Here is a 12180-nt window from a genome sequence, read left to right as displayed (position 1 = left end):
GTTTGAGAGGTTTGTTGTCTATGCTTGCTAGTGTTGCCCCACTTCTTCTTCAAGTTACTTTTTGCAAGTAATGCTGAATTGCATTCCGTTTCACTTACTTGACTTGATTCCATATCGAGTAACTTTGTTTTAATTGAATCGGCCGTTATGCTGATTCCAGAGTGCTCGATAGCCATAATCATAGGCATAAATCGTTCTGGTAAACCAGCTAGCATCAATGAACCTACCCACTCATCATCGATTTTGAAACCTGTACCGGTTAATCTCTGCGAGGTTTCAACTATTTGTGTCACATAATTCGTCATGTTTTCACAGTTTTCCAATCTGATGGATATTAAATGACGAAGCAAAGTAATTCTCCGCGAAAATCCTGAATCGTCGAACAAAGTCTTTAACGTTGCCCACAATTGCTTCGTGGTCTTTGCATTCTTTATATGCACAAATAACGACGCATCAATCGTCAAAATCAGCTTCGCTCGTGCTTTTGCGTCTGCAGTGTCTGCTGCTATTGCTGATGCAGTCCCGTCTGCTGCAGGTTCATCCTTCAGATACTTGTTCGCGCCTTCAAGTATCAGCAAATTTTCTACTGCGAACGCCCAATCGTCGTAATTTTCGCGACCCTTAAGCTTCGGCACGTTCGTCAGAAAATTCGATGTCATTTTCACGCACTAAACACGAAAAACACTAACACTTTTCTATTAAAATACGGGATTATTGCCCATAACCTCTAAAGAAAGTAATGAAACGCACGGATGACGGTTGACAAGTAACGGGACGGGATTTATTCAAAGATCAGACATAGAAACACGTTGCACATATTCTTAACTAGATGGCGCTAGTAACCCTATTTTAAGCTTATTTTGATATAAGTAACAACACTTAGGTAGTTATTTCTATCTTGGATGGAAATGAACGAATATTGAATTTCCGGCCTTATGACACTAACGGCTCGGCCACGACATTGAGCGACCTACGACAGCGGCAGAGACAACCATAGGTGGGAACGAAAGATCCGATCGCTGTGTCTTGCTCCAACCTATGGTTATCGCTGCCGCCGTCGCAAGTCGCTTAATGTCGTGGTCGAGCCTTGAAATCGCCTCGCTTCGCATTCGGCCCGTAATTTTACTTATTAAACCTCATAACTTACAGGTATTATACATCGGGAAAGTCCGGATATCGCAGCGGAAGGTTCCCGAGTCGCTCATAGATGACGCTTTAATCAAATTCGCGCAGCACGAGGCGGACAAGGCGAAGAACCAGCGACGACACAGCTTACTGTCTTCCAATGGGGTAAGATCGGAACGTCTCTCCTGCGGACTTACCCCGAGTTAAGGCTGTAAAATGAAAACTGATTACTTTATCCACATTCTTCTTTTTCTATTAATCCGTGGTAAAATTATTAGGTACAGTGAAAGTGACACAGTGAAAGTGAAGTAGAAAGTGTAAAAATATGGGTGCACAAATCATACTCAAAAATATGTCAGTGAATTAAGAACTATAGGACATATTTTTGAGTAAGTTGTCTAATGTCTACACCCATATTTTTACACTTGACTGTACTTATTAAATTAAATTAAAAAGCAAGATATTCATATTACAATTACTTACAACATAAATAAATTATAAAACAAATAAATTTACATAAATTATTTTTAACTGACTTCCAAATCTCAAAGAAGGAGGTTATCAATTCGGTTGTATGTTTTTTTGAAATTTTTTTTATGTTTGTTACTCCATATCTCCGTCATTACTGGACCGATTTTGAATTTCTGGATTGTTTTTGATTGTATCTATATGCATACAGATTAGTCCCGTTTTTGTCAAAACCCACTTCTGATGATGGGATCCATGAGAAATCGAGGGAACTCCTCAAATCTTAAAGGCATACATATAGTGATTTTTGGGTTTTTATCAACAAATTAAGCATAAGTATGTCGTAGCCAGTTTATATAGAATATTAGAATTGGTCATTTTATGATGTGGCAAATATTATTTAGGTACTTATTTTTTACTTTTTTGCAGACCTCAATCTACAGTGCTGACTCCAACGAAAACTTAACAAATGACAAAAAGACTGAATCACCGGACAAAAAAACAATATCTATATCAAACACCCCACTAGAACCGGACAAATCTGTCCCCTGGAAAAGCCAAGAAAATCTACCGGACATAGTTAAAACAGATAACGCAGATTTAGACAAAGAATTCGAGAAATTTACTAAAGAAAGGGCGAATGGGAGGAAAGCTGATATAGTACTTAATGTACCTAACTTAGGTACAGTTGCTGAAGACGAAGAAAAACATGAAGAGATTAGATCAATTCTATCTGAAACAGCTTCGTCTATAACTCAATTCTGTCAAACTAATTTCTTAACGGACGGAAATGAAGATAGAAAAATATATACTAGTGACGGAAATGAAGATAGAAAAGTATATACTAGTGACGGAAATGAAGATAGAAAAGTATATACTAGTGAATTTAATCCATTAGATGTTAAAACTAACCAGAGGAATAAATTAGATTTAAAGCTTAATTTAGAGAAAGCTGAAGTAAAGAAAGCGGACAGCTCAACTAATATAACTTTTGAGGAGTCAAAATCGGGAAGGAAAAATGAAGAAGCTAGGAATAATTCGGGAATGCCGGAGAATAAATCGTTTTTGAGAGACAGGTCTGCTTCGATAGGCACTATTAGTTTAAAAACACCAATAGCACAAGTTATAGGAGAACAAAACAGAACAATGCTGTTTCAAGTAAGTAACAGAATTTTTAAAGATAAAGATAAAGATAAAAAATAGTTTATTCAAGTAGGCATATTACAATGCGCTTATGAACGTCAAATAAACCTTTACCGGCTCCAACCGTACACCTCTGCCCCGAGAAGATTTAAATCCCCCCTCAATTGGAGGAGGGTATCCCAATATGGGACCGGCAACAAACTCGGCGGGACACATCTTTTCAAAACATTATTACATCTTATAATTAACATGCATTACGAGTAATTAATACAATTTAAATTACTATAGAATTCATGCAATTATACTCAGTGAGTACATAACTTTATAGAATTTGATATAAAAAATAAACATATATGCACATGAAATCACAAATACGTAGCTCTTTCAGAAAACAAATCAAATCTTACAAAAGGAAAAGAAAATAAAATCAATAAAAGAAATGAGAATACATATTATATGAATCTAACTGATTGTTAGGAGATGCTTTCATACAATTTGATGTGCTTTCTTACCTGAGCTGAGTCACCTTTAACTCTACACATAATACAATGTTTTTAATTGCTACTTGTCGTTATTACAGTTTCTGGTTTGGACCATGCATGTTTGTCTGTCAAGTAGTCCTCGACTCTGTAATAAGCCTTCAACATCAATGACTTTTTTAAGTAATTCTTAAGAGCTGGAAAGGGTAATCTTAAAGCATCCTCAGGTAACTTGTTATAAAAATGAATGCATTGCCCAACGAATGACTTCTGTACTTTACGAACACGAAACTTTCTGATAGCAAGCTTAAAAAATATTTAAGTGTTTAAAAAAGTATTTGTCGTAGGAACTAAATGCAAAAGTTGCGGAACGTTCTCAAAAATTACGATGTTTTTCCCTCAGGTCGGCCGCTCCGAGCTCCGCCTCATCAGTCCAGACAGAAAGCAGATCCTGCTACACCGCGCCTTCAAAGACGTCGCCAGTTGCGTAATCGGCCGCCACAATAAGGACCATTTCGGCTTCGTCTGCAGGGAAACTAATGAGAGCTATGCGGCCTATGTCTTCAAGTGTGAGAGCGATTCCGTGGCTATGGAGGTTGTCAACGGTGAGTAACTCCATCCCAATTGACCGAAGCGGGGATGGATGGGAATGATTCATCTCCATCCGTGTTCGCTAGGAACAAATGAGATTCATTCCTATCTCTGCGACAGGTGGTGCTAGAGAGTTTGGTCTCAGTACCTACAGTTTGGACTTTCTGACATCAAAATTAGAATTATAAAAAGCAAAATAACAAGGTTCCATCCCTTCCAATACCTCCTCCATTAAAAACGCTAATAATATCGTATGAAATAATCATGCCTATTCTCGTATCCAGAATAACAGTGAACTGGCAGTTGAAAGCGGTTATTTTATTACGATTACCTCATTTTGGTAAATTCGAAACTTATTATGACTTATATTTTATTTACAGGAATTCATGTTTTCGCAATTATATTGTACTAGAATAATCATAATCATTTATTCTTCAATAAACTAGCCGAACCATTTTTTTTTCTTCAAATCACTCACTGCCAGTTTAAGTACTCTTCCTATTTATGCAGATCATAGATGCAATTTGACAAATTCTATCCCTTTCCAAATCCAGTAGAATAGAAAAAAATGTAGAGTAGTCACACTTAAACACGCTAGAAATAAAAAAGCTCTCGATTCAAAGCAGATCTTGTTCCAGCGATCAAACAAGCGTTCGTGGCCCACGCGGAGCTCTTGAAGAAGTCTCGAGAGAAATCTCCCAATCTGACGTGCGAGCACTGTCCTATGCTGTGGTATCACCGGCTCTGCCACGACGTGGAAGGTAATGAATGATCCATCAAGTAAGCGTTAGCCCACGCCAAACTAATGAAGTCTCCCAATCTGACGTGCGAGTACTGTCCTATGCTGTGGTACCACCGGCTCTACCACGACGTGGAAGGTAATGATCCACGAAGTAAGCGATAGCACACGCCAAACTATTTAAGTCTCTCAATCTGACGTGCGAACACTGTCCTATGCTGTGGTATCATCACCTGTGTTATGACGTGGAAAGTAATAGATGCAAAAATATATACACTTAGAACGCAATTTGGTGGTATAGTGTGACCTGGGCGATTAAAAGTAAATATTTGGGGATTGAACTAGCCAAAACCATGATTTTGAACCCAAACTATTAAGGGCCAATAACCAAAATTGCAAGCAGCACTGATATGATATAAGAAATTTGCTTTATACAATCAAATTTAGCGAAAGTATTAACAGTTACAGATGATTTGGTGCAATTTGCGCCAAACGAGTTATAACCGTATCTTTGAAAAATGAACAGTCCATAACTGGTCCCTCTCAACTTAAGGTACCGGGCAACACTGGTTACCTCTAATCCGTTATTGAAAAAGTGAAAAATAAAGTGTCACGAAATGGCCCCATCTCAGCATGCTGCTGGCGACTTCCAGCGCTAATCTTCCGAGGAGACCATCAAGTGAGAAATAATCACGGAAGGTAACAGACAAAAAAAAGAAACATAAAGGAAAAAAACATAAAATAAGCCGAAAAATAAATTACACTTATTACTTATATTAAAATAAATTTCAATTATTGTTTTCAGGCATGAACGAGAAGAAGACGCACGCGTTCATTCTGCGGCGAATCGAGCAGTTGCCCGAGGATGAGCAGGATCTCATCATCACTAAATACCAAGGGGGGACCAACCATATGTACGAGGTAAGGTTACCGCGTACTTACGAGGACATACCGTATCTCTTTTTTAATGGATTAGGGGCTGTCCATAAATTACGTCATCGATTTTTGACGATGTTTGACCCCCCCCCCCCCTATAATCATCCAAAATCATGCTTTTAATAACCCCATTTCCTCCTACTTCATGCTACCGTCATCCGATGTCCAGACCCCCCCCCCCCTCATTTGAAATGACGTAATTTATGAATAGCCCCTTAGTTACAATTCTTATTTTATTATTCTTAAAGTGCCGGATTCTTTCAAAAGGTTAAGGGTGGAATGACATCTATTACGAGCGTTTTCTCATATATAAAATGCGGCTCGATGCTGATAAATTTTATTCCACCCCCTTACTCATAAAAGTTTACGGGCCTGATTTAGTTAAATTATGTAGTATCCCTTTCTTACAAATACATAAGGCAAAATGACAGATAAAGACAAACTATTATTAGCTAATTGAGGATTGTAGCGCGTTTATGAATAAGGGATAACCGGTTAGGTTAGGAATTGATCGCTTATATGCTAAAAGATCCCCCTTGCTATATCGTTGTACCTTTTAATATCAATACATAATAATAAATGCCTAAGTAGATCTTAAAAGCTCAAAATAAATGTTGCACATTTGTTCATTCCCTTTATTAGGTGTTTTACGAGTAATACATTTTCCAGTCCTTAAGTACACTTAAGTGCTGAACGAATTGTTTTTTCTCAGGTAAATGAACACAACGCTTTCCTAATGATGTTGTTACGGGCCCATTGCGAGGCGAAACAGACCAGGCATATCCATGACACTGCCGAAAACAGGTTAGATTCTCTCTTTCATGACATCCTATGTATGGACATATGTTCCCGATTGGGGCTACGGGACGGGGTCAGATGGGAATGATTTCATTACCATCTGCGCCCGCCCGGAATTAATGGAATTTATTCAAATCCATGTGTATTATATAATATTACAAATACAAATATACTACCTAATACATATATTTGTATAATGATTTATCTAAGTACCCATAACACAAGCCTTATTGAGCTTACTATGGAACTTAGTCAATTTGTATAATAATGTCCTACTCGTATAATATTTTTATTATTGATTTGTTGTCAGGTCGGAATTTCTGAACCAGTACCTAGGTGGCAGCACCATCTTCATGAAGGCCCGACGTTCCCTCACCAGCGGCTTCGATCATCTTCTCAAGAGGAAATCCAGCTTGTCTAAAGAAGATATCATTCCTCACATTAAAAAGGTAAGAATAATGTATTGTAGACGTATAGCCTAGTTCAGTTTAGATTCCATCTCTAAATAGTCCTTACATGGCGGATGCTGCCTCTGCGTGCGTCCCATAACACGGACCTTAATAATAGTACTACCGTACAGAAAGGACACTTCCTACAAAATCGAAGTTTGACAGCGAGGGACGCATCATGCTGTCCCTTTCTAATGTATGGCACTATCCCTTTCGGCTATACAGGGTTGTAAAAATTAAAGTCATTATCTTATATGAGGTCGTAGACGCAACGGGTCGGAAGAAAAGAACAGCGCTGGCTTTGCCAGTTTTTCAGCCATTTGGCATGCTGTTGCTGAGTTGTGACCCTTTTAATGGCATTTTATGCACTAAATGATATATGTACATTGTATATTTGTCAACATGTTTTTGTCATCTTTGTCAGGCGTGACTCACTCCGCGATTCCGTCGCTTTGCTTCAGGTAGCTAAAAGTGCATCCATTCGGCCCCAATTTTGGGGTTTGCCATAAGCCGCGCGTGGCGCTGTCGCCACCTAGCGGCCATATCTGTGCTGATCGTAACAGACGCGTTTTGTTAGAGAGTGAGTCTTCTGTACCTAGTACTATTATTTATTCTGTGTCTGTGTTTGTTTGTCATAAATAAATGTATTTCTATTCTAGTCTATTTAAGTTGTGCCAACCCTAATAATTGCTCGGAGCAATGCTAAGCCGAACGGAGCCGAGAATGCCCGAAAGGAGTGTCCCCCACTGACCTTACCAATCTTCTGACGGTTTCAGGAGCCATCCCCCCTACCAACCCCCCCAATACTAGACACGTCGTCGGAGCCCTCCGTGTCAGAGTTGTTGACCCCTGACCAGACGCGGTGCAAGTCGCTCTCACCGGCTGTTCTCAATGGAAGCGGTAAGTCTTGACTTCATTCTATAATCCGTTTTTTTAGCATTAGAAAGAACTTCGCAGAAGTAAGCTTGTGGTTCCAAATCCGGTACTTTTAGCGGTAATAATTTGAAGTAAATTATATGTAATGACCATGCTCATGCTACATTAGTTAATTCAATAATTATTAACAATTAGAGAGCCTGACAAAAACTGCACGCTTGCTTCTGTGGAGTTCTTTCTAATGCTAAAAAAACGAACTATACAAATACTAGAGATGCACCGGGTAGTGACCTACTATCCGGCCGGATACCGGATAGTGACCTACTATCCGGCCGGATACCGGATAGTGACCCACTATCCGGCCGGATACCGGATAGTGACCTACTATCCGGCCGGATACCGGATAGTCACTTTGCTTGATATTGGAGTAAACAAATTGAACTTAAGAAACAGTCACGGTCATAATCGTCGTGTGTGTTCTTTCATGTTTTATGTTTGTTTTTGTACAATAAAGTACTCGTTTATTATTTAAATCATTTTAAACATTCCTCTCACTTGCACGCGCACTCATTTCGAACTAGAAATTAGTCCGCGCGAACGTTCACTACGAAACAGGTCAAAACCTGCACAATGCGCACCTGGAAAACCGAAATGTAGGTATAGTTCCGCCAGCCGAATACTCGGCCGATGGTCAGGCCGAACTTCCCGTTATCCGGTATCCGGCCGAACAACTATCCGTTGCATCTCTAACAAATACCGATAAAACCCTCATTTTATTCGTAACGTAACGTTCACGGGAGAAAATTCCTCTGAAACCACAGTGCGCGACCATTCATTTCCTTCTTATTCTTGACAGCCGGGGACGGATGGGAATGAAACTACTCCCATTTGTCCTCCTTGCGTGCCGTCCTCTATAACCCACAACTATACAACTGTCTAATCGGGAACTGTGAGGTAGTGGAAAAACAATATATAACTAAGGTTGACTCGAAGAGATCCCTTATAGGGATAAGTTCGCTTTTGTACCTACATTGTTTATATTCTGTTTTTATTGTGTTTGTAATCTGTCTTATGCAAGTTATGGCCAATAAAGTTTTGACGTGATAACGTCTCATAAATCGATGAACGCCGGTAGCATGCACGAAAAAGTGTCACGCTGTGGACGGATCTCCATGGTAACGTTGTGGACAAATCTCCATGGGAACGTTACGTAATGTAATGGTAACGTTATCTTGTGACGTTATCACTCAAAATAAAATTATTGTCCGTAAACCGACTTTACAGACAACCATATTTTTTTTACATACATAACAACTTTGATGGTAGTTGAAAATAAATATAACAACTTTATTACCAACAGAACCGCCTCCGTCTCCTAAACCTTCGAACATGACTCCGCCAGCCGAGGAGGAGGAGGAAGAGATCAAAGAGGAACCGGTCAACTCGCCCATGATGGACATGTAAGAGTTATTTATTACCAACAGAACCGCCTCCGTCTCCTAAACCTTCGAACATGACTCCGCCAGCCGAGGAGGAGGAGGAAGAGATCAAAGAGGAACCGGTCAACTCGCCCATGATGGACATGTAAGAGTTATTTATTACCAACAGAACCGCCTCCGTCTCCTAAACCTTCGAACATGACTCCGCCAGCCGAGGAGGAGGAGGAAGAGATCAAAGAGGAACCGGTCAACTCGCCCATGATGGACATGTAAGAGTTATTTATTACCAACAGAACCGCCTCCGTCTCCTAAACCTTCGAACATGACTCTGCCAGCCGAGGAGGAGGAAGAGATCAAGGAGGAACCGGTCAACTCGCCCATGATGGACATGTAAGAGTTATTTATTACCAACAGAACCGCCTCCGTCTCCTAAACCTTCGAACATGACTCCGCCAGCCGAGGAGGAGGAGGAAGAGATCAAAGAGGAACCGGTCAACTCGCCCATGATGGACATGTAAGAGTTATTTATTACCAACAGAACCGCCTCCGTCTCCTAAACCTTCGAACATGACTCTGCCAGCCGAGGAGGAGGAAGAGATCAAGGAGGAACCGGTCAACTCGCCCATGATGGACATGTAAGAGTTATTTATTACCAACAGAACCGCCTCCGTCTCCTAAACCTTCGAACATGACTCCGCCAGCCGAGGAGGAGGAGGAAGAGATCAAAGAGGAACCGGTCAACTCGCCCATGATGGACATGTAAGAGTTATTTATTACCAACAGAACCGCCTCCGTCTCCTAAACCTTCGAACATGACTCCGCCAGCCGAGGAGGAGGAGGAGATCAAAGAGGAACCGGTCAACTCGCCCATGATGGACATGTAAGTTATTTATTTTTTCACCACACCAGCTCGTAAGAGGTTGTCCCGGTTGTCCGTCATAATTAAGGTGGGTCCACACTTGTGACATGATGACGGACCGGACTACGTGGCATCGCTACAGGACATGTTACGCTAAATGTGGACGATCTAGGTTGTACGTTAGATCACGATCGGTGGAAGTGGATTCGTACCGCTACCACTCGCTTTCATCGACACACACATACTCTCTCTCTCTCTCGCTCTCTCTCTCTCTCTCTCTCTCACACACACACACACACACACACACACACACACACACACACACACACACACACATACACACGCACACGCACACGCACACATACACATACACATACACATACACACCTTTGACAGTTGCCAACCCCATTTTTGGCTAGTTTTTAAATTGATAAAATATCAAATTAGGTTTTTTCCGAAAGTTGTATATAAGCAAGTGATTTAACACTTGTACTGTTTACAGCTTCCTGAAAGTAAGCGACAACCGCCCAGCGCCTACCGAAGCGGGCGCTGAACACGACGCTACCTGGCGACAGGCCATCTATGAAAAGGTGTTACAACCTACTGACGTCCAATGCGAAGGTAACAATAAGAATACAAGTATTTTAGAATATGGGTCAAACAGAAAACTGTGTTACGTCTTTCCTGTAGACATACACAAAAGTTAAGGGCTATAAAGGTTAATTTTCTTATTTAACCCTTATCCACGTGAAAAGGTCCTCCTTTTATTTAGAGAACCATGATAAAATCATTACTCACATGCACACAAGCTGTTAACTATTGCCCACAGGAGAGAAAATGTACAGTTCGCGCGAACACACTAGTTTTCTCTATTGCCTCCTCTATTGTTTGTTCCTAAATAATTCATGTCTAGGTTATTTATTTCCTTACCTTACTTACTACTCGTACTATGCACAAGGAAACGTACCGACGAGAACGGTAGATGGTAGCACTTGCTTTGACAATTTCCATGTGCACATATGTTTCCGGTTCAGGCCACAAGATGGCAGATCCAACGCGCACGGTCCCTATCTTACCAATGACTTATTTTTACATAGTTGTACAAGGTAGAGAGGCTATAGAGAGTACTCTCTCCAGGCAGGTGTTATGGAGGCCGAAGTCTACTGAGAGTTGGTCGGAAGTTATATATATAGCAACTGACATTTAAAACTCCGTAAGCGCGATGTAGGTCTCTTACTAACTGCGTTCTAGCTCCCTATCGCCATCTGTTAGATTATTATGGCACGATGTTGGCAGTGACAGCTAGAGGATTCGCCGCTAAGTTTTAAATGACAATCCTCTGTTTAGCCGGAGACCTAACGCCCGCTAATCTCCTGGGTCTACCGTCCCCCCGGCCCGGCAAGAGGAGTAAGGAGGAGCTACGGCAGCTGTGGAAGATGGCCATCGACCAGACTGTACTCCTGGTGAGGATGGAGAGGGAAAACGCCAAGTTGAAGAGTAAGTACAACGCTGTCTCACTCACTCTCATCAGACCAACTCGCGATGCAGAGTTTCAACTCCGTAGCCAAGGTTTCCACTCAGATCTGAGCGCCATCTGTCTTCTGTTGTGCTCAAGAGGAGCTCCGACAGCTGTGGAAGATGGCCATCGACCAGACTGTGCTCCTGGTGAGGATGGAGAGGGAAAACGCCAAGTTGAAGAGTAAGTACAACCCTGTCTCCCTCACTCATCAGACCAACTCGCGATGCAAAGTTTCAACTCCGTAGCCAAGGTTTCCACTCAGATCTCAGCGCCATCTGTCTTCTGTTGTGCTCAAGAGGAGCTCCGACAGCTGTGGAAGATGGCCATCGACCAGACTGTGCTCCTGGTCAGGATGGAGAGGGAAAACGCCAAGTTGAAGAGTAAGTACAACCCTGTCTCACTCACTCTCAACAGACCAAGTCGCGATGCCCTGCAGAGTTTCAACTCCGTAGCTAAGGTTTCCACTCAGATCTCGACGCCATCTATCTTCTGTTGTGCTCAAGAGGGACTCCGACAGCTGTGGAAGATGGCCATCGACCGGACTGTACTCCTGTGACCTATTTTATAAAGCTACAAGTTACAATTTACAAGCGGAAGTCTTGTTCTAATACATAGGGTTAGAAAGAGACTTCCGCTTGTAAATTGTAATTTGTAGCTTTATAAAATAGGCCACTGGTGAGGATGGAGAGGGAAAACGCTAAGTTGAAGAGTAAGTTCCATCCTTTTTCACAGTCTTCTCACTTCTTAGGGCTTCTGCAC

At 41.3% G+C, this 12180-nt stretch overlaps 1 protein-coding gene across 1 annotated transcript in view; it reads left to right on the top strand.

Annotated features, from left to right (window-relative positions):
- The window catches only part of LOC134677910 (TBC1 domain family member 1), a 120979-nt gene that overhangs the window by 83744 nt on the left and 25055 nt on the right, over positions 1-12180 (top strand). The window contains exons 6-16 of the mRNA XM_063536356.1: positions 1150-1290; positions 2023-2751; positions 3619-3820; positions 4445-4567; positions 5351-5466; positions 6194-6285; positions 6590-6728; positions 7505-7628; positions 9827-9923; positions 10405-10523; positions 11250-11399. Of these exons, the coding sequence (XP_063392426.1) occupies positions 1150-1290; positions 2023-2751; positions 3619-3820; positions 4445-4567; positions 5351-5466; positions 6194-6285; positions 6590-6728; positions 7505-7628; positions 9827-9923; positions 10405-10523; positions 11250-11399 (2032 nt within the window). The remainder of the gene's footprint in view (positions 1-1149; positions 1291-2022; positions 2752-3618; positions 3821-4444; positions 4568-5350; positions 5467-6193; positions 6286-6589; positions 6729-7504; positions 7629-9826; positions 9924-10404; positions 10524-11249; positions 11400-12180) is intronic.

This window comes from Cydia fagiglandana, chromosome 27, assembly GCF_963556715.1.
Source record: "Cydia fagiglandana chromosome 27, ilCydFagi1.1, whole genome shotgun sequence".
Taxonomy (NCBI): Eukaryota; Metazoa; Arthropoda; class Insecta; order Lepidoptera; family Tortricidae; genus Cydia; species Cydia fagiglandana.
Note: the sequence above shows the minus strand (reverse complement) of the source record. Positions and strands in the feature narration are given on the sequence as shown.